This window comes from Coregonus lavaretus (genome assembly GCF_964263955.1).
Source record: "Coregonus lavaretus genome assembly, contig: SUPER_35_unloc_1, whole genome shotgun sequence".
Classification (NCBI taxonomy): domain Eukaryota; kingdom Metazoa; phylum Chordata; class Actinopteri; order Salmoniformes; family Salmonidae; genus Coregonus; species Coregonus lavaretus.
The window spans coordinates 5,088,508-5,111,567 of record NW_028167181.1 but is presented as its reverse complement, the minus strand read 5'-3'; the positions used below and the strand labels follow the sequence as shown (position 1 = coordinate 5,111,567).

Sequence of the window (23,060 nt, the reverse complement as noted above, 5' to 3'; positions counted from 1 at the left end):
ACCTAAATGCCTGTTCTGGAGACGAGACGCCTGCTCTGTCACCAAGGTGTTACTAAAAAGGTCTCACAAAGGAGACCATTTAGGCGTAATGATGTCAAGGCACTAGTCTCTTCCCACAGCCTCTGTATGTGTTCTAGAAGTCAGGTATTTCTTGCATATGGTCCATTGGAACCACGTCGTCAACTGTTGGTATCGTCGATTTTGGCTATACATTGTTGGTAGGTAAATAATTACCACTCACAGAGTTACATGACATTTTTTATAAAAGTATTGTTTCCAAAAACTAGCATAGATAAACAAATTTTTATAAACATGATAGAAACAAACAATTCAATGATTACACAAAAAATAAATGCACTAATAAACGTCATTCATATAAACATAATTCAACATCATCATTTTCAAATAAATGAGTTCAGTTCCTCTATAAATAGAAACTATTAACTAAATACCAAGGCATGGTCTCATACTAGACTGGAACAAATAAACACAGCAGTCAACATGAGAACCGTGAGAACTGGAGGGCAAAGATTCCACATGAATATTCATGTGGTGAAAATGTACATTCATGCATAGATTTTGAACATTAAAGTGACAGTTCAGCCAAATTACTCATTTACAGCGCTAGTGTCGCTAGTTCAGCAAAGCCAAAGCGTGGATTGCAGTCTCCACTTGTCTAGGAAATGAATATGTGAATTTGTAATTTGGCTGAACTAGCCCTTTAACCTGTTTCAGTGCAAACCATAGGCACACTGCTTCATGTTATAACATATGTATGGAGAGAGAAACTACTGTCAGTTTGTCATTGATATAACCACAGAGGAGTGAATAGTAAGGCAAATTAAGACACTTCTTATGTGAACTTCTTAATAAACCGCAGCTTCAGATAGGCGATGACCAGGAAAATGAGTGTCATTATCGCCAAGGCAACGTGGTTTTCCCATAGGCCCCATGTAGTGTATTCTATTCCTAGGTAGTCCAGGTATTGTTCACCGGTGCACCTGGAATGAGATAGAGAAGACCAAACAAACATTCACCACAGTGTATCTATGGGACCCAGTGGGCAGGCAAGACTGGGTCACGTTAAATAGGAAGTGTTTTGAAACTAAGTGAAACCTGAACTCGTCCAATAAGAAACACTAATTTGAGTTTTCAGCCTTCGCTGCTATTGATACCCAGTAATGCTGCCTTATTGAAATAAGCCTTTCTCTAATGTACCGTAGGGGATCTAGCTAACACACAACTGGTGCTCCATCTACCATTACCTCCTCAGTGGATGGTGCTAGAGGTACCATAGTGACCATAGGCACTGCATTTAATGACACCATGTATGTAGCCTACTGATAATACTCGTTATATACCCTATAAGCCGTATTTAAGTCAACCAACATCTATCACTATTTCTAAGCTCTTTCTAAGCGTGTGTGTGTGTGTGTGTATGTGTGTGTATTACGCTACTCACATTATCCCGAGAGCGTGAGTAGCGTTCATACTGCAGTTGGTCATCATGCCAGAGCCAGGAGACGTGGCGCCAACGGCAGGGTCCTCACAGAACTTCAGCCCCACAAACTCGTTGATCTCCAGGGCCTAGTCATTAAGAAACGTTACAATACTTAGTAATACAGTTTTAATATAGTATATAATATCATACTGTATATATTAATATTTAAAACAATTTGATATGTAATGAATAGCGCTATAAAAGTTGAGTACATTATTGTTATTAATACAGTATGGGAACATTTCACTAGATCAATTGAGAGGTTGTGGCTGACTGAGGTACTTACTGTTAGACCGTAGCGAGGGATACTGAGGTACTTCAACCAGGCCAGCCAGTCCATGATACTGGGCAGGTTCACCAGCAGACCTGAGAAGATCTGACCACACATCATTGAATATTAATTCACCAATGACATTGATGATTCTCCCCCCACCCTCCAAATTGCAATTTTACCAGGAAATTGCCATTTTACAAGACAGACCTGGTAAGATGGAAGGAGCCCAACAGGCAGAACAAGATACAATAATGTTATCGCCCCAAGGATCCAACACAGCCACAGAGAGAGAGTTGGGCAGCAGGTAGCCTAGCAGTTAGAGTGGTGAGGCCAGCAAACGGAGCGTTAAAGAGGCAAACCGGCAACCAGTTCGGATCCCGGGTCCGACAGGGAATAAAATCTGTTGGGAAAAGAGCTGGTAACTGGAGGATTGCTGGTATCAAATCCTAGATTCCGTTGCCTGCCGTTGTGCCCTTGAGCAAGGCACTTACCCCCCACAACAACAGCTCCCTGGGTGCCCAGTGAGGCAGCCCCCCGCACCTCTCCAAAACCTGGCATGTATGCATAAGCATGTGTGTCTTTCGGAGGGGTTGGGTTAAAAGTCAAATTTTGGTTGAACCTTGTGTGGTCCCGTGTTGCTCAGTTGGTAGAGCATGGCGTTTGCAACGCCAGGGTTGTGGGTTCGATTCCCACGGGGGGCCCGTATGAAAAAATTATTTACAAAATAATTGTATGCACTATGTAACTAACTGTAAGTCGCTCTGGATTAGAGCATCTGCTAAATGACAACAAAAAAAAACGTGTGCAATTGACCAATAAAGTGATCTTAAATCGGATCTTAATCTCAACACCACAGATCTTATCCAAAGATCAAACAGAGAGACGGCCAATAATACCACAGATCCTATATCACTTTAATCAAAGGCCAGAAAAGATGACGGCCATTCCCCACTGTAATATCCTTGGTATGCTAGTTTATACACTGCTCAAAAAAATTAAGGGAACACTTAAACAACACAATGTAACTCCAAGTCAATCACACTTCTGTGAAATCAAACTGTCCACTTAGGAAGCAACACTGACTGACAATACATTTCACATGCTGTTGTGCAAATGGAATAGACAACAGGTGGAAATTATAGGCAATTAGCAAGACACCCCCAATAAAGGACTGGTTTTGCAGGTGGTGACCACAGACCACTTCTCAATTCCTATGCTTCCTGGCTGATGTTTTGGTCACTTTTGAATGCTGGCGGTGCTTTCACTCTAGTAGTAGCATGAGACGGAGTCTACAACCCACACAAGTGGCTAAGGTAGTGCAGCTCATCCAGGATGGCACATCAATGCGAGCTGTGGCAAGAAGGTTTGCTGTGTCTGTCAGCGTAGTGTCCAGAGCATGGAGGCGCTACCAGGAGACAGGCCAGTACATCAGGAGACGTGGAGGAGGCCGTAGGAGGGCAACAACCCAGCAGCAGGACTGCTACCTCCACCTTTGTGCAAGGAGGAGCAGGAGGAGCACTGCCAGAGCCCTGCAAAATGACCTCCAGCAGGCCACAGATGTGCATGTGTCTGCTCAAACGGTCAGAAACAGACTCCATGAGGGTGGTATGAGGGCCCGACGTCCACAGGTGGGGGTTGTGCTTACAGCCCAACACCGTGCAGGACGTTTGGCATTTGCCAGAGAACACCAAGATTGGCAAATTCGCCACTGGCGCCCTGTGCTCTTCACAGATGAAAGCAGGTTCACACTGAGCACATGTGACAGACGTGACAGAGTCTGGAGACGCCGTGGAGAACGTTCTGCTGCCTGCAACATCCTCCAGCATGACTGGTTTGGCGGTGGGTCAGTCATGGTGTGGGGTGACATTTCTTTGGAGGGCCGCACAGCCCTCCATGTGCTCGCCAGAGGTAGCCTGACTGCCATTAGGTACCGAGATGAGATCCTCAGACCCCTTGTGAGACCATATGCTGGTGTGGTTGGCCCTGGGTTCCTCCTAATGCAAGACAATGCTAGACCTCATGTGGCTGGAGTGTGTCAGCAGTTCCTGCAAGAGGAAGGCATTGATGCTATGGACTGGCCCGCCCGTTCCCCAGACCTGAATCCAATTGAGCACATCTGGGACATCATGTCTCGCTCCATCCACCAACGCCACGTTGCACCACAGACTGTCCAGGAGTTGGCGGATGCTTTAGTCCAGGTCTGGGAGGAGATCCCTCAGGAGACCATCCGCCACCTCATCAGGAGCATGCCCAGGCGTTGTAGGGAGGTCATACAGGCACGTGGAGGCCACACACACTACTGAGCCTCATTTTGACTTGTTTTAAGGACATTACATCAAAGTTGGATCAGCCTGTAGTGTGGTTTTCCACTTTAATTTTGAGGGTGACTCCAAATCCAGACCTCCATGGGTTGATAAATTTGATTTCCATTGAAAAAAGTATTTAATAAGATTATTTCATTCATTCAGATCTAGGATGTGTTATTTTAGTGTTCCCTTAATTTTTTTGAGCAGTGTACTTATGTCTATACATAACTAGCAAATAATACTAATGAGACAGTGCTGAACTTGAACCATAACTGGCATTGCAATACAACTCACGTGCACCGCGCGCATGTGGCCACTGCATTACCCCCTCGTCCCTACACTCACCATCATGAAGACGAAGCTGATGGTCATGAAGATGTTGGCCAGTGCCACCACGCTCTGGTCGGCAGAGATGGCCATGGTCATGGCAGTGGCTGTGTAGGCCACCAGAGTCACAGTGAACATGAAGATGAAGAAGGCTGCCGGAGTGGCTTTGAAACCTGCAGGACAGACTCACACTTCAATGTTAGGATCATTTCAGAGTCTGGTTTTGAGTGGTAGAGCCATCTTGACCTTTCTTGACCTTTTACGGTCTGTGCCATTACCGTCTCAAATCAAATCTAATGTTGTTCGTCACGTACACAGTTTACAGCAGGTATAAAAGGTGCAGCGATATGCTTGTGCGCTAGCTCCCTCAACATCTATGTCCCTCTCTACTTTCCTTCCATCTTAACAATTAAAATGTAATCTGATCTATTCACTTTTTCATAAATGCAAATGTCTCATTTCCATGTTGTGCATCCAACCCACCTATCATGAAGTAGACCACGCAGCTGAAGATGATGGCGGGGATGGTGCGCAGGGTGATGATGTCAGACAGGATCTTGGACAGGAAGTAGACTGAGACTCTGTAATACCCGCTGATGTACTCATGGCTGTTGGGGACACCGAAGACAAGACGTCTACATTATCTCATACTGAGTCTTTTCTTGTCGAACTTCCTTGGCTAGGGGCATTTGGAACTAATGCTTGCTTGCTGGGGTATTTCATACTGATAATGCTCATTTACAGAATAATTAGAAGTACAAAGGTCAAACAGTGAACTAAATGTAGCTGTAAACTAAATGTAGCTATAAACTAATGCTTGCTGGTCATTTCATACTGATAAGTATTTAGGCAGAGACAGTGTCTTCATAGTCATATTATATATATATATATATATATATATATATATATATATATAAGAGAGAGAGAGAGAGAGAGAGAGAGAGAGAGATTTGTTGTTGTTGTTGTTGTATAATATATTTTCCCTTCATTTCCCCCCCCACTCCAGATACAAACTTATACGAACAACAACTTCCAGACACACACACAAACAATGACTACATCGCATCTGGCCAGACCCGCATGCTCACACCCCCATATTCTATACTTCAAAGAGACCAGGTTATAGTGGTGCCACTGGTCTACTACAATACGTACACAAACAGCTTCCTCTCTGTGATGAAGAGCTCGGCAGCGGACAGCGTGCTGAAACACTGGTTGGTGGTGATAAAGAACAGAGCACCGATCCTAAAAGAGGGGAAACATCACGTCACCTTCAGAATGAGAAACCAAAGACCCCAAAAGCTGACTGAAAAGACAAGGGTTGCGTATGAAATGGCGCCCTATTCCCTATCTAGTGCAGGGCCATAGTGCACTAGATGGAATAGGGTGCCATTTCAGAGACAAAAAAGGATGCCTCATCCAACCCTTCATATGATCCTTAACCCAATAACAGCCAAAGAGAGAGAAAGTCAGAGAAATACCTCACCTACTTTTGGCCACCGGGACTATTTACATTGCCTGCCCCCCCCCCTGTTTTTACACTGTATATAGCCTTGTTATTGTTATGTAATTTTATTGTGTTAATTTTTATTTAGTAAATATTTTCTTAACGCTATTTCTTGAACTGCATTGTTGGTTAAGGGCTTGTAAGTAAGCATTTCACGGTAAGGTCTACACCTGTTGTATTCGGCGCATGTGACAAATAACATTTGATTTGATTTGACCTAATACCTGACATAAGCCATATTATATAGCTACACATATTGATCTCAACTATACCCCCAATACACTAACATTACATTAAATCCATATGTTCTGTCCAGTCATGGATGGAATGAAAGGGGTTAAAAGGGAAAGGGGGATACCTAGTCAGTTGTACAACTGAAATGTGTCTTCCGCATTTAACCCAAACACTCTGAATCAGAAAACCCTATTGAACTGAATGCTAAATGTGTGTGTGCTCCATCGGGTTTCAGACTAAAGGGACCAAGGTAGTGGAGTCGTCCTGTAGGTCTAATTGGACCCAGACCTGGGTTCAAATACTATTTTAAATATCTCAATTACTTTCACATACATTCAAAGTAAGTATTCAGATATATTGTAGTTGAATATTTTAATGTATTTGGAAATACACTTGGAAAGTATTTGTCAGTATTTTCAAATACTTATTTCAAATACTATTTTCAAATACCTGGGCTAAGTGCATGGGAGTGTATTTGAGTCAGTGTATTTGAAATACAATTTGGCAGACTATTTGTTTTTTACAAATAACGATTCAAATACTCAAATACTTGTGCTGTGTATTTGAAAATACTCAAAAAAAGTATTTTAAATTACAGATACTCAAATACACATGTATTTGAACCCAGGTCTGATTGGACCAATAAAATAATGGGCAAAATCCTGATTATTGTAAGCAGATTAATGTGGCTACATTATCCTGTTATAACATCTCTCTCCCAAAGCAGAGTCATTTACTAACCTAATCTTTACAGGCAGATGCTGCCGTTGTTCTGCCTCATGGGTTCTCATCAGTTTCAGTCTACAGATTAATCGAAATCAGATCACCTCGACAAGTTAAGTCCCTTAGTCTTAATTGACTGTATAGTACCAGTGGGTGGATGGATGTATTGTGTCATTTACAGGAAATTCTAGGAAACCAAATGTTTTATGACATCAGAGATCCGGCTGAGTTGACATGAGCATCAATTGGCTGATGCCAAACTTTTTGCAAAAACGTCCCAGGATGAAGTTGAGGCTGATAATGGGCTGGAGATCAATTACATCCCATTCTGAGATGGATTTGAGGAGTTGTGATATTAATGCTTTCCCCACCTGTTCTGTATTCCACTCTGATCGTCCTTCACCCTGAAGAAAATGGCGCCCACAATAAGAGCCAGGAAAATGGTGACTCCCAGCTGTCCAACAGAAGAGAAACATGGTAAGTTTAGTAGCCAGGTCAAAAGTCAGCAAATCAGCCAATCATAACGGCATATTTTACATCATGACCCGCAATGCGCCGTGGCATTGGGGAGTAAACGATCTTAAATGTCTGACAATATGCCTTACACAACTGAGACTTCAGTCGCATGAGGGAGCCCATTTTGATCAAAGGTCCAGGCCCGTTTTAATCTAAACTAATCTCTGTTGGTCTATAGCAAAATGGGTTTCGCTCTCTTTCAGAGTATATATATTTTTTTTTTCTTAAAATACAGTGAGGTAAGATGCTATGACGAATAGAAAGGCCAGGAGAAGTATCACTACTTCTCCTGGCCTTGCAGAGGCAAATGGTCTAACCCTGATAGAACCTGATTAGTCCATTAAGAATGTCGACATTCTTAAACCTAGGAATATTCCCACACAAACTACACCGAATCAGCGTTCTCCACACTCTCCCTCATCCATTCTCATCTACAGACCGGTAGTCCATGTTGGATAAGAAAGAGAGAAAGGGTCAAATCTCCAGAGCGACATTTATTTTAATCCTGACGATTTACATCTTATGACAGGGCTAACCGGCCCCATCGCAGTTCCCAGGGTGAGAGGATAAGCTAATAAGGTTGAACCTTTTTCACCTCATTCCCCCTCATTCCCCAAGCCCCTCATGTGGAAGCCCAGCGCGGGTAATGGCGCAATCATGTGACAGCCGGCTGGGCCCTGGCCACCGGGACCCGAGACCGAGGGGGGGGGGGGGATATGATATCACTTCAGTTCTAGGCAACACCAGGGTCACAACAGTCAGCAAAGCTGATTAGCTAGGAACTCCAGCCCTCTTGCCTTTAAAATCCAGACCCCAGCTTGGGATTATTGTCGATTTACTATGGGGCCAATTAGCTGTTAATAATTCTTAAAGTGAGATACTTCTGATGGGATGTTGTTGCCATGGATGACTAATGAGGGTATTAAGTCGTCAGAAGCCCCTCCTCCCACCCTTTCAGCGCAAAAGAGCTTGTTGTGAAGTGGAGAAAAGTACAGGGGCCGCAATTAAAAATCACATTATTCTCAAGTCACTTGCTCGGAGGGTAAATCCGGTCATAAGGTCGTTAGTGATAGGAGCATAGCTAAATGTATTCTGAGAATCCTCTCCCTACTGGGGTGTGTTTGAAATGAGTTTAGGGGACATTGGTACAGCACCTCTTAAGCTTTTAACCCACAAATGGTCATCCACTCCTAAACATTGGGACCTTTGATGGATTTTCTCAACATCTTTGAGAGTCTTTGATTCGATTTATGACAACGGACAAAATACTTCTATGTCAGGAGTCTCAAACTGGTGGCCCGCGGGCAATGTGCGGTCCTTGAGCCGATTCAATGTGGTTTCATTAGACACCATGGAGGGAGGTACGTGTATGTTTGTGAGTCTGTATCGGTGTGTGTGTGTCTGTATCTGTATCGGTGTGTGTGTGTGAGTGCGAGTCTGTATCGGTGTGTGTGTGTGTGAGTCCGTATCGGTGTGTGTGTGTGTGCTAACCTGTGCCACAGAGGTCTGGGGGTTCAGTGCCAGGTTCCGGAAGGTTCTCCCTAGGACCCAGTGGAACTGGGTGAAGAAGGAGCTGTTGTAGGTGATGGTACGGGACGTGGGCTTGGTGGTGTACTGCTTTCCCTGGGCGATCCTCTCCAGTTCGGCCTGTGTGTCTCTGAAGTAGGAGCAGTTCCTGTACTCCTCCACTAGACGCTCCTCGATGGTCTGCCTGGAGCCACTAAGCTCCTCAAAGTCAATGTCTAGGACGGGAAGGAAAGAGAGAACCCAAGAGTCAATACACTCTGTTAAAGGTTGGAGACCATCACCCCTTAATTCACCCATGACAACAACCAATTTATTAATCCAAAAGACCCAGATACAAATTCATTGAAGTCCAGTCCGAGAGCCGGTTGACTACTCCCATTGTACCAAAACGGTTCCTTCCACAATCCACACCAATAGTGTATGCCTGTCGCTATTAGCATTAGCTGTAGCCTCTAAAAGGCCAACAAATCCTACTGTACCAGTACAGATCAGAGGGTTTTTCTCATTGAGCTGATACAATGAGGGCTGTGACCTCCAACCGCCTGGCCTCCAGCCTCAGGCCGTGGCTGCAGCACCAGCCACCGGCTCCCTCCAACCCCTGTCCCTGTCTGGGCAACGGCAAGCCTCCTGCACCCCTAATCTCACTGACCCAGGGTCAGATGTTGTTTGTGTTAGAGGGCTGGGTCCCTTGTTCTTTTACTATGGCGCCAGGACTCTAAGGCACCTTTCAGGTGCTTGCGAGACTTGGACTTATATACTGCACACTGTTTGTTAGTGTGTGTGTGTGTGTGAGAGTGTGTGTGTGTGTGTGTGTGTGTGTGTGTGAAAATGACCTTCTCCCTGAATCTTGTTCATAGCAGTGGCAGTAGAGTCTCCGTTGATGACGTCTAGGAAGAAGTCGGCTGGGTTGTTGTGGGCCTCGCAGGCATAACCTAGGATACAACAACACATGTGAACATTAGTCTCCTCTATATCAATCTCTATTCTGCTCCGTCCCGTTCAGGACTTATTTTACATCAATCTAACTTCCTTTATCTCTAAAACAAGACAACAATGGTAGCTCCTTATACTTTGCGTGTAGTATTGATATTGAAGGTTACCTATGTCGGCGAAATAGTCCAGTGCATTCTGGGCCGGCCCATGGTACACCTGTTTGCCGCTGACTAGCAGGGTCAGGGAGTCGAACAGCCGGTAGATGGAGTAACGCGGTTGGTGGATGGACATGATGATGGTGCGTCCGTGATTGGCCATCCTAAAAGGAGATAAGACAATGAAAAAAGGGCTTGAGGTCTACATTTAACAGGGTAGCCAATAAGAAAGGCAGAACATTTAGAGGACAAATTTAGGAAACAGGAAACAGGAAGGGGAATAAGAAAAGCATCAAATATGAAACATAGGTTACCTCCCACTTAACCCACCCATTATGAATCAATCGAAATGTAGCTCAGTTGGTAGAGCATTGCGCTTGCAACGCCAGGGTTGTGGGTTCGTTTCCCACGGGGGGCCAGTATGAAAATGTATGCACTCACTAACTGTAAGTCGCTCTGGATAAGAGCGTCTGCTAAATGACTCAAATGTAAAATGTACTTCTTGGAATAGTAGTGCTATACCTTTTGAGGACTGAGTTAGCGGTGCTAGCGCCCAGGCCCGTTACAGTAACAGTTTAGAGCTATAGCTACCTTTTGAGCAGCAGTAGGACAGAGTTAGCGGTGCTAGCGTCCAGGCCTGTGGTGGGTTCATCCAAGAAGAGAACAGAGGGGTCGATGATGAGCTCCATGCCGATGTTGGTCCTCTTCCTCTCCCCTCCAGAGATCCCCCGGATCATCTGGGTACCAACCTGGGAAGAAACACAGTCACATCACATGATAGCCTTTGGACATCTATCTTCTGCTGTATGGCAGTGGTTCCCAACCTGGGGTCAGAGTTCACAGGGGGGGCCGTGATCTCATTTGCTTTGAGGTCAAACATGCATAAAATGTTCCACTATAATTTAATTGTAAAATTAATACATTTTAAAATATCATTAAAGATTATATGCTTGCAATGCCAAGGCCAATGTAAAAAAATAAGAATAATGGCAGCGAAATGTAAAAGCAGTAATTCCCCGGAAAAAAGTGTGCACCTCAATGACCTGGGCTTAATCAGTTTCAGCTAGCAGCTCGTTTTTCCTGCAGTCAGAGCATCACTATTTTATGAATTAAACAACATGTCTAAGAAACGTAAAAGTGCTGATGACTCATCATCAAAAAAAAAGTATGGCTATATCTCGAGAGTTATCTTAACTTCGGTTTTATTTACGGACAGGACTCGGCCAGAATGTGTCATTTGTGGCGAGAAGCTAGCTAATGACAGCATGAAGCCAAGCAAAATGCAACGACACCAGGAAACAAAACACCAGGAGACTATTGGTGAAAGTCAGGATTTTTTTGAGAGGAAGAAGCAGTTGGCACTATCAAAAAGATCCACAGACATCAGAAAAGCATTTGAAAGAGCAGGCAGTGATTTACACAGAGCCACGGAGGCGTCATTTGAGTGTTCGCTATTAATTGGCTGGAGATTGTCAAAACCAGCTGCACGAGAAGCTTAGGAATGTTCCCTTTGCCATTCAGTTGGATGAAACAACAACAGTGTAAGACAAATCCGTGCTCATCGTTTATGTGCAATATATTGACGGTGATGACTTGAAACAAGACATTCTTGTGTCTACCAATCTAGCCACAACAACAAGAGGCCAATATTTTTTTATAGCTATGGACTCAAATCTCTCGTCCAACAATCTGCCCTAAGAGAATATTGTTGCATGCTGCACTGATGGGGCTGCAGCGTTGATGGGCAAAAACAAGGGATTTAACTGCGGATTGAAGGAAAAAGCCCCGGGATGCGCAATTTTCCACTGCATGCTACATCGCCAAGCATTGGGCAGTAAAACACTTTCGGAAGACCTTAGTAACACCCTGGCAACTGTTGTTAAAGTTGTAAACTTTATTAAGGCTCGCCCTACTAACAAGAGACTGTTTGCCCAGCTGTGTGAGGATGAAGCGCATCAAACACTGCTGTTATACACACAGAGGTACGCTGGTTGTCACGTGGACAAGTGCTTGTGCGCTTTTTGGAACTGCAGGAAAAAATAAAGGAATTCTTGCAAGATCACAATCGACCGCTGTGCGAACAGCTGACTGATGCGTTTTGGAACAAAACGGCATACCTAGCGGATACATTCACTCTCTACAATGAGACAAACAAGCGGATGCAGGGTCCTGAATCAAACGTAATGCGGTGCAAAGACTCTCTCGACGCTTTTGTGCGGAAACTGGAGTACAGAGTTGGAAAAATGTAAAAAGGGGCGCTACAACAATTTCCACTGCCGATGAAACAGTCTGGTGGCACTGTGCCTGCGTCTTTACGCACTGAGTTTACCAGGCACATGAACATGCTTCGGGAGGAAATTAAATCCAGTTTAGCCGATGTTGACGAAAACTTATCAAAGGAATCGTGGGTGATGGACCCTTATATTTGCAGTCTCGAGGATGTGGAATACCTCAGCTGAGAAGATGAGCTTGCTGACCTTCAAGCCGATTCTATGTCAAATAAATATTTCCACGAGAACGGATACAAAAAGTTTTGGATTGTCAAAGGACACGCTGTCGCACCCAGACTGGCCAAACACGCAGCTACAAGGGTTATTCTACCATTCAGCACTACGTACCTGTCTGAGACGGCCTTCAGCGCGCTTGTAACAATAAAAACAAAAGCCCGTAACAGGCTCCATGTCCACCAGGACTTTAGGCTGGCTGTCACTAGCATCACACCTGACATCCCATCCCTGGTCAGAGGTATGCAGGCCCAAGGTGGCCATTCGTTTTTTAAGGAAGGAACAAGTTATTGATTGTAACGTACTGTTTGTTAATGTTACTTATTTTTATAACACATACATTATAGCTGTGTCAAAACCAGTGTTCACATGATGTGCATGTGTGTATGCAACAAACTGCCCCGTTTCAGTTAATTGGTCTGAGGGAGATCTAGTACAGAGCTATATAGGTGCTGTTAATCACTTATTACGCTGATAATGAATCATTATTATTATTTTGGTAACGATGTGTGTGTGTATAGGCCTACAGTTGATTATACACAAAGATAACCAGGGCAAACCAAAGAGAAAAGGAAAGAAAAACTATAATTGATGTACATTTTTGCCAATAAAGATTTGGAATGAATCACTTTATTATTATTATTATTTATTTTTTTGGGGGGGGGGGGGGGGGTGGCTCCAAGGAAAAAAGGTTGGGAACCACTGCTGTATGGTACCACAGCCTTGTACCACATGATAGCCCTCATATGGCCTGAAACCTTCAAAATGTAATTTCAAAACATTGGTGAGAAGGAAACAATTTTACAGCACCTCTACACTGGGTATACAAAACATTAAGAACACCTGCTCTTTCCATGACAAAGACTGACCAGGTGAATCCAGGTGAAAGCTATGATCCCTTATTGATGTCACTTGTTAAATCCACTTCAATCAGTGTAAATGAAGGGGAGGAGACAGGTTAAAGAAGAATGTATAGGCCTTGAGACAATTTGTCACACCCTGATCTGTTTCACCTGTCTTGTGATGGTCTCCAACCCCCACCAGGTGTCTCCCATTACCTCATGTGTATTTATACCTGTGTTTTCTGTTGCCAGTTTGTCTTGTACCGTCATGTCCTACCAGCGTGTTCCGGTGCTCTAATTTTAGCTTTTTCTAGGCTTCCCAGTTCTGACCTTTCTGCCTGTCTTGATCCTGCCTGCCGTCCTGTACCTGCCTGACTGATTTGGATTACGACTCTTTGCCTGCCTAGACCTACCGATTGCCTACCCCTTGTACTGTAATAAACTCTGGGACACGTACTATCCACCTCCTGTGTCTGCATCTGGGTCTTAGCCTGAGCCGTGATAGTACCAACTGGCCATGACTGAACCAGCAGACTCGGACCAGTTCTGAGGGCAAAAGGGAGGGGGGTGGTGCAACTCAATATTAGGAAGGTGTTCCTAATGTTTGGTATACTCAGTGTATATAGTGGAGGGAGAATAATGTGGATGGTTTGACCATAGAGATCCTATTAAACTGCATTTAATCTCATAGGCTCATAATACTATTATGAATGCAGTCCTGAACAGTTGTCTCAACATTTCCATTCTATCTATGTTCCAACATACCTTAGCGTCGGCCACCTTGGTGAGGCCTAGCTCAGTGATGAGGTCGTTGACCCTGGCCTCCTTCTCTTTCTGGGGCACGGAGCGGGGCAGACGCAGCGCTGCAGAGAATCGCAGGTTCTCCCTCACCGTCAGAGTCCCCATCACCACGTCGTCCTGGTGAGGTCACAGAGACAAGGGTCAAAGGTCACTGACTGGGGTGATATGGTCAAAGGAGCTTTGAAAAAAGACTGTAGCTAGACTGTTTTTCTTCTGCTGTTTGACCCTAGAGTTTTGTTGTACATATCTCCTCCGAATATGCTCTTCTTACTGTGCCATGGTCTCGTTATGGACACAATACATCATCTATTTAGGTAAAGAAATGAGGAGAAACTGGGTATGATCACAATATGTCGTGATAGGGCAGTCCAACAGGTAGCCAATAGACTTACCTGGACAACATAGCCGGAGAGGCACTTGAAGTTGGGTGGTTGTGGTGCCCCGTCGATCAGCACCTCCCCTGAGAGACCAGAGGGGTCCTTCCTGGCTGCTAGAACGTCCAGGAACCTAACCATAACGTTAGATCAATGATCACTATGGCAACCTGTGGGACCTTTTTTTGTAACAAGCAACATAATGCCTCCAAGATAAACTGGTCTCATCAACAAAATACTCACGAGGACTTTCCACTTCCAGTGGGTCCTAGAATAGCATTTAGGCCTGGTCTCATGATGCCACTGCAAGACAACAAAACACAGATATTTTAAGATGCACTGAAGCCTTCCACATATTTAGCATAATAAGCACACATAGTGTAACATAATTTTTTATACAAATGAGAAGTGTAGCACTGTATTCTAATGTATAGGAAAAAAATTATGAAAGAGTTACAAAAATCAAGAACAGGATAGGCCTTCAGTTCAGAGTTGCAAATCAGTAAAATGGATTTGGAAATTTGTACACACACAACTGAGTCATTCATATGCATTTCAAACTGTTGGACTAAGTTAATCAAACAAAGCTAGATGAACATAACATTGAATCAATAACAATAAAAAGGTCTGCACTCATGGAATTGTGGCTTTGAAAAGGAAATAAGTTGATTTCATCTTAACTTTGAAGTGTTTTGCTCCATAAATCACTTTCAGACTTGTGAAAAGCTGATTAAGGACCAAGAATTATAGGATAGAATTTACAACATCAAACATAATGCTGGATTTATAGCACCTTATGACATGCTTATGAGAGGTTTATAGCACCCATTCAAGTAATTTTGTCATCTACTTTCTATACTCACAATGTTACACAAATGTCTTATCAAACCATTACATACGGTAAAAGTTATCAAGCCAGTCCAGCGTGTTTATCAAGTGTCAAGGGCTTGTGATTTTGATGTGTAAATATTGTCTCACATAGCTTAGTCATACATACGGATGAATCACAAGAGTGACAGTGTGAAAAGGAGGAGGTTTGGTTCTCCAATGAATAAAAGACTCACAAATATAACCGATTCAAACAGCACAATGAATACGGCGACCCCAAAGACCTCCAACAATCGGATAAAATAATCTATAGCATTGTATAACGGTCCAAAACAAGAATCCAGGATCAAATCTTCTGATTCCACAAAGAACAGTTGCACAATTGGTATAAAAAAGCATCTGTAATATAAAAACTGAATGATAAAGGCTTGCAGGGTAGAATCACGTGACAGCATTTAATTTGGTTCCCTGGCAGCCTGCTCCACAGTGCATCAAAGAGATTATACGCAAGAAACCATGGTTAATATCATATAATTAACACTAGGGGAAACGGCCCAAAACTTGTGTGAAATTATGCATTCCTCCCTGGGAAATGTCAAGTACATTTAATGCCGTCAGAAAAAAATGACAGAATTTTCCGCTGAGCTATTGTTCATTGTGGTCTGAGCATGCTAGCCCTAATCTCAAATGGAGAGGCCTGTATGTTTTGTCAACTTGTGTTAATGATCTCTCTCCCTCTTTTTGTCTCACTTCACTTTCACGCTTTCTCTGACACACACACACATCTAAAACCTCTTCATGAGCATTAGAGAGACAGCAAACTTAATTCCTATAATTGAGTTTAGATCCATCAATAACACTCCCTTAATTCACTAGTAAAGGGGTGGGATGGTGGGCAGGAATACACTGAGGCTGTACCAAGAAAGACATAAATAACAAGCTCAACACAGAGCGAGAATGAGGTGTATCTGCCAATAAATCCACATCAAATTAGCTAACTTCATAATCACCAAATGTAATTGGGTGGTCAAAGTGTATATTGACTTCAGGTCCACTAGCATTTTGGCGTGTGTGTGTTATTGTAGCTAGTTATTGAGTATGTTTACATGCACAGTAATAATTTGATATTAAACTGATTATGGCAGTAGGCAGATTATGAAATAGTCATGTAAACACTCTGCTTATCTTAAATCGGCGTAAGGTCAAAATCAAAGTAAGCATATGGCAATTAAAACACCTGGTTTTCTGAGCAATCTTTTGAATTATTAGGACATGTAAACACCTTAATCGGCGTCCCAGCGGTGTATTTGATCTGCGCATGTGCTAGCACCAGCCGAGCGCACCTCCCTCTTTAGCGCCAGTGAAGTGAGTTTGGAACAACTGAATGTATAAGTCTTAGAAGTAGTTTTCACATACAAACTTTATATAACTAATTAATCTAATATGCTTCCAAAAAATAACATGGTCGCTGTGGTAGAACGTTTATTTTGATTGGCGATTTTCTGCATTTATCAGAGTGCCATCAGGTAGCCGGATTTCAGATGTGTCCATTTAACGAGGATTATTAGGGAAATCGTTCTTCTTGCAAAGCATTTTAATCAAACTATTATATTAGTCTGACTATCCACAATAATCACATTAATGTGTGCATGTAACCGTACTCAATGTATGCCATTTAGCAGACGCTTTTATCCAAAGGGACTTACACTTGTGCGTGTATCCATTTTTCATATGGGTGGCCCCAGCGGGAATCAAACCCTTATCCTTGGCATTGCAAGCACCATGCTCTACCAACTGAGCCACAGAGGACTGTGTGTGTAATGGTGCATGTGTGCATGCATGTGATCAAACTCACTTTAATCATCCACTAGTCAATTAGTATCACGAACTTGTGTGTTTGGGCATGTTTCAAGGTGGAAGCCGGTGTGTAGAATACATGCGAGTGTGTGTGCATCTTTGAAAGTGTGTGTCTGTCTGCTGTTGTCTGTGTGTACATGAGACCAAAGGATCCACCAACTCCACTCACTTGAGGTCCACCAGAATCTCCCTGCCAGTGTTCTTCCTCTTGCAGAGTGGTCCAGTCTTCAGCTTCACCTTGTACTGGATGCTGTGGAAGCTGACCGTGGAGCCCCGGGGCTGCAGCTTGTTCAGCTCCACCGTGGTGCTGCTGGTCATGACCTTGGTCCTAGGCGTCCCATTGGTGGACGTGAGGTCCTCAGTCATGGCAACGCTGATGTGATTGGCTCGATCGGTCATCATCTGCAGGGGTGAGACCTGTGGGGATTGGACAAGGGATATGTCTGAAATTGATACACTATTTCCCTCATGTAGTGCACTACTTAAATCAAATTTTATTGGTTGCGTACACATACTTTGCAGATGTTATCACAGGTGCAGTGAAATGCTATTTCTAGCTCCGACAGTAAAGTAATACCTAACAATACACACAAATCCCCAAAAAAATGTAAAGAAAGGAATTAAGAAATATCGGCCAGTAACAGTGACTGAAGTTCAGGGCGGGGTACTGGGTGGAGGCCGGCTAGTGGTGACTATTTAATAGTCTGTTGGCATGGAGATAGAAGCTTTTTCAGTCTCTCGTCCCAACTTTGATGCACCTGTACTGTCTCCGTCTTCTAGATGGTAGCGGATGAACAGGTCGTGGCTCGGGTGTCTGAGGTCCTTGATGATCTTCTTGGCCTTCCTGTGACACCGGGTGCTGTAGATGTCCTGGAGGGCAGGCCGCCTGGAGAGCCCTGCGGTTGCGGATGGTGCAATTGCTGTACCAGGAGGTGATACAGCCCGACAGGATACTCTCAATGGTTCGTGAGGGTCTTAGGGGCCAAGCTGTTGGGTCTTACAGGACAAGCTGTTGGGTCTTAGGAGTCTTAAGGGCTGTTGCGCCTTCTTCAACACACTGTCTGTGTGGATGGACCATTTCAGGTTGTTAGTGATGTGCACGCCGAGGAACTTGAAGCTTTTCACCCTCTCCCCTGCGGCCCCGTCGATGTGGATGGGGGCGTGCTCTCTCTGCTGTCTCCTGAAGTCAACGATCAGCTCCTTGGTTTTATTGACGTTGAGGGAGGGGCTATTTTCCTGGCACTACTCCGCCAGGGCCCTCACCTCCTCCCTACAGGCTGTCTCATCGTTGTTGGTAAATCAGGCATACCACTGTTGTGGCGTCTGCAAACTTGATGATTGAGAACACTTCTGATCAAAGTGGTTCTGGTCTAAAGTAGTGCACTACTGTATGGGGAATAAATAGGGTGTCATTTGATTTGAGATTTAGAGTGGATAAATAGCAGGACTTTGAATGTGTTTTATTGATGCTTTTAGGACATACTTTGGTGTATGTATCTGAGACGCTTCAAGTAAGGGAGGGATATACTGTAGAGACAAACTTCAGACAAAGTTACCGAAGCACTTTTAGGAAGAGAGTGAGGATAAACATTATCATTACGCCATACATTTAGATGTGGAGAAGTGGAAACATTGGGCACATTGTCTGCATATCTGAGCACATTTAATTAGGATCAGTCCAAATGAGTGTCATGAGAACTTTGTGGTGGTCTGGTACATAGAGAGAGAGAGAAGCGAGAGACAGAGAGAGAAGCAATAGAGAGAAGCTAGAGAGAGAGGAGACACCCCATCGCTTTCAAATGCAGTTATAAATACATTATACCACTCTAAATACCTCTGCTCTGGGATATGCTTGTTGAAGTCAAATTAAACCAATAATTGAATCTATTTAATCCAATAGGAATGTATAGGCACTGGAAAACAGTTCCTCCTCCAATGAGCAGACTTGCGTTGACAGTTAGTTAGTTGGACCACTTTCCATAGGTACATTCATTTTGGTTACTTTTTTACCACCCTCTCTTAGCATAATTGCTACAAATGTATATCATAGCCTAGGCTAGTTGAATATTATATATTTCTGTTTTACCATGAATGAAGATACCCATACACATTTATAAGCTTTTCTTACTGACTTTTCTAATAAGTGCTGTTATAACAAGAGTAAGCAAGACTTGACAGATTATGTACGAGAAATACAGACACATTTGTCCTATGATGAGGAATACTCGTAGGCCTTCTTGGTAATGTGATTTCTGAATGGTTTGAATGGGTGACCATAATTGTTCAACTGGGAATGCAATGTATGGATGACTATGTAGGTTGTTTATGTGTGATTTTTTTTTGTAGCCTTCATTTCCTAGACGTAAAGTAAACAACAATATTGAATTGTACAAAAATGGTCAAAGAAGTCAATGTTTTCTTTTACCAAACACGCATGCATTGCACTGGAGTGAGGTCATTTACAAAAACTTGAATCGGCGCCCGCTATATTTTTTATATAGAAGCAGGATGTTACAAAAGGATGCACGAGGAGGATCCCGTCACCGTTATGCATGGCATTTAGCCTACACATTTAGCAAATGTAGCCTAAAATGAAATATATCCAATCTGAAAATATCATGCAAAACGAATACATACCCTCCTGTTAACTTTGAAATTACTACGGTCCTCTCCTGTCTTATACTCCACAAGGACAGAGACAAGCCACGCGTGTAACCAAAGATCCGCTTTGGCCAATGAATTTATACTACCGGTGTTTTATAAGAAGAGTGGATATGGACAAATCTCAATATATACTTTTCGCGTCCTCTCTCCTCAGCCTCCTTCTCAAAACCCATTGGAGGAGAAGGTCAGAGAGGCGGGATCTCTGGCTTTCTCAGCCAATGGATTTTGAGAAGGAGGCGAGGAGAGAGGACGCGAAGATTATATAATTCAAATCTTCCCTATGACAGTTTGGGCGCCTCCTTAACCGATTTCTCAAAGCCATGTGGTTAAATTGTGCAAAGCGTGTGCATGAATGGTTCAACAATGACATTGGCAAATAAGCATTGGCAAATAAACATTTCTTAAAAATTTCTTAATTATTGCCACATTTTTCAATAGAACCCCCATCTCTTTCAATTGCCCTCACACCTATCTAGAGCACAACCCCAATGACTGAGATCATATCTAAACTGATATTTCAGGACTGTGAATAACATTTAATTTAAGTGGATTTCAATAGAAAATAAAACAAATCGAAACGACTGTATACAAATTACTATATTTTATACTGTTTGTCACACTGTGTATTCATATAGACCTATTGTATTATTTCCATAGCTCATTCTAATATATCTACGCCTATTACTTTACATTGATTACATTTTGTTACACTGTTTATTATTTATACACTGGATTCTCGACATAGCTCACTGTAATATATCTACTGCTGTCAGAGGTGGCACCACAGGTCCCAGAGTGGTGTGGCGAAAAAATCTGGGGCCCTTAGTTTCTCCTGATCTGGTAACCTAACCAGGTAAAACTCCGGACCTTATATTGTATGACGTGATTCATCTGTTGAAAAAAGGTTTAATATGGGCTATGATGGGACAAGAGTTTTTCTAATCATGTCAAATGGTTTTTAAAAACTCCTGGAAAAACTCCTGGCCTTGGGAAGGAAGAAAACCCTGTCAAACTACAGCAACCTTGTACTTGTTCAAATTAATTATACATTAATTACATTTTAAAGAAGGACTAGTGGGGTTTCCTATACACAGACACAGAGAAAGCAACATGATTGGACAATAAAACTCACATGGCTGAGCTTGCTTTATGCAGGTTCGCATCGTGTAGTCCTGCCCAACGGTAGGCCTAATTAAACATGAATTCACAGTCTATGTCAGTTTATTAATTCATCATTTTGGATCGAAAAAGTCTAGATAGCCTAGTCACCCAGGTTTGAATATAAACCAAATGTAATCCCATTCACATTTTCTCACAAACAGATGGGATATACATATACAACGTTTAATACCGCTTCGTTTACCTTGGCCAGAGGGACAGGGCGCATAGTAGGCTAGACTATGCAGATGTTGTTGTTAGCAGCCTAGTCTACAGTTGATAAGACTGAAAAATAGTCTCGTTTCCATGCAATACATCATGTCAGATCGCTAATGTTTAGGTGTTTAGACTGCTACATTTATGTAATAGTTTTTGCTTGTGTCGGCATTTATGTAAGAGTTTTTGCTTGTGTAGGGAGTGATGTGTTATCACGCTTGCTAAATACCGGAGGAAAGTAGAGAGCGCGCCTTGAGATATGTGCGTTGTGCCCCGCCCGCGCTACGTGCGATTTTTGGTGAATCTGATTGGTCAAGACATGCAAAGCGCAGCAGCAGCACTCCGATTTGAAGGACATAGAAAAATATATATATTTTTAATGCTGTGCGTCGATATATTTTATTAAACTAAATCAGTTGCTGCCACACCTGATTGAAAAGTGCTGTGGCAAATGCCGCCTTGGCCTCGCCACACGTTTCCGGCCCTGACTGCTGTAGCTCTACATATTATTCTAAGTAGCCTAGGTCTATATATTTTTTGGGTATATACGCATAGATTGTATTTGGATTACTGATACAGTGTTATTTGGATTGTCAACTGGATTCGTTCTGACATTCGTGATTTTTTGTTTTGGATTATTATTTGTGTAGGCCTACTTGTCAGACATTTTTGCTGCATTATTAGGCGCTATAGTAACACAAGCATTTCGCTGTACCCCCTAACATCTGCTACTGTGAAGCAATCGCTTCAAAACATTTCAGTAATCCCACATATTCATTTATATCTTTCATAAAGACAAAACAACATTTTCCTATTCTACACTTCATAAACAAACACATCCAGAGTATCACACACCAATAAAGTAAGAGATGTCTGGAACGCAGTCCTTCACAGTCAACACCACAAACTAGTAATGGCAAAGGCCCAACTACGTTGACTCAGGGTAACACCTCATACTTTGCTCAGGAATGAGCTGTCTCTTTAGTGAAGAGGAAACGTGACTGATGACAATTCGTGCTAATAAACATGCAGAGAGAGCTGGAGCCACCAGTTTGTCTGCATTATGACAGCTCTCTCACGACATCACATATCTCAGACATGGAAAGGGACTATTTGTCATGCAACTTCTGTTGTACGGTGGAGAGAGCTGTTCTTATAATACAAGGAGGGACCAAGGGTGCATATTTGTACCTGTGGTGTGTGTGTTTGTGTTTGTGACTTGGAGAGCTCTTATTTCTGGTTAGCCTTTTATGTGGTTGTGTAAACTTGGGTTTAGCTGATAAGAGGAAAGGGAGGGTAAGGTAAGGTATAAGAAAGTAAATACTTCCCAGTTACAGTCGGAAATCATCAATCAATTCATAGGCAGTTTCATAACGCCAGGTTATGAAAATTATGAAACAGTCTATCAGAATTTCATAACATTTTGAAAAAGGACAAATGGAAAAATAACCAGTTTCCCCAATCAAATTGTTGTTGATATTTCAATTCAGAACAAATTCATCAAGTAAAAAAAAATATATTTTACCGGAGACTATGAGGATGGAATCAAAATCTAATCAAAGTTGATTGGAAACAGGTGTAAACAGTAGTGAACCGCTTACTCGCTAACGCTCCTCGACAATTCAGTACAATATCAATATCAATCAAGAATCAACAATTCAGTACAATATCAATATCAATCAAGAATCAAATGCCAAATACAAAGTCCAAAATAACAAGTAGTAAAAAAAGTTTAAGGGGGAAAAAATCAATAACAACTTTATATGAGATGTATTATATACAGTAGGATTTATACAAATGTGCTACGTCAAAT

At 42.7% G+C, this 23,060-nt stretch overlaps 1 protein-coding gene across 1 annotated transcript; it reads right to left on the bottom strand.

The window, feature by feature from the left end:
* Nucleotides 1–853: 853 nt before the first annotated feature.
* Nucleotides 854–17,608, bottom strand: LOC311109988 (broad substrate specificity ATP-binding cassette transporter ABCG2-like; the record flags this gene model as incomplete). Its single annotated transcript, XM_084188500.1, has 15 exons — nt 854–1,001; nt 1,463–1,587; nt 1,788–1,877; nt 4,427–4,581; nt 4,892–5,016; nt 5,564–5,653; nt 7,244–7,326; nt 8,880–9,130; nt 9,749–9,847; nt 10,016–10,167; nt 10,595–10,752; nt 14,115–14,267; nt 14,543–14,657; nt 14,768–14,827; nt 17,379–17,608. 15 exons carry the CDS (start codon nt 17,606–17,608, stop codon nt 854–856), a joined length of 2,034 nt encoding a protein of 677 aa, XP_084044626.1.
* Between the last annotated feature and the right edge of the window lie 5,452 nt (nt 17,609–23,060).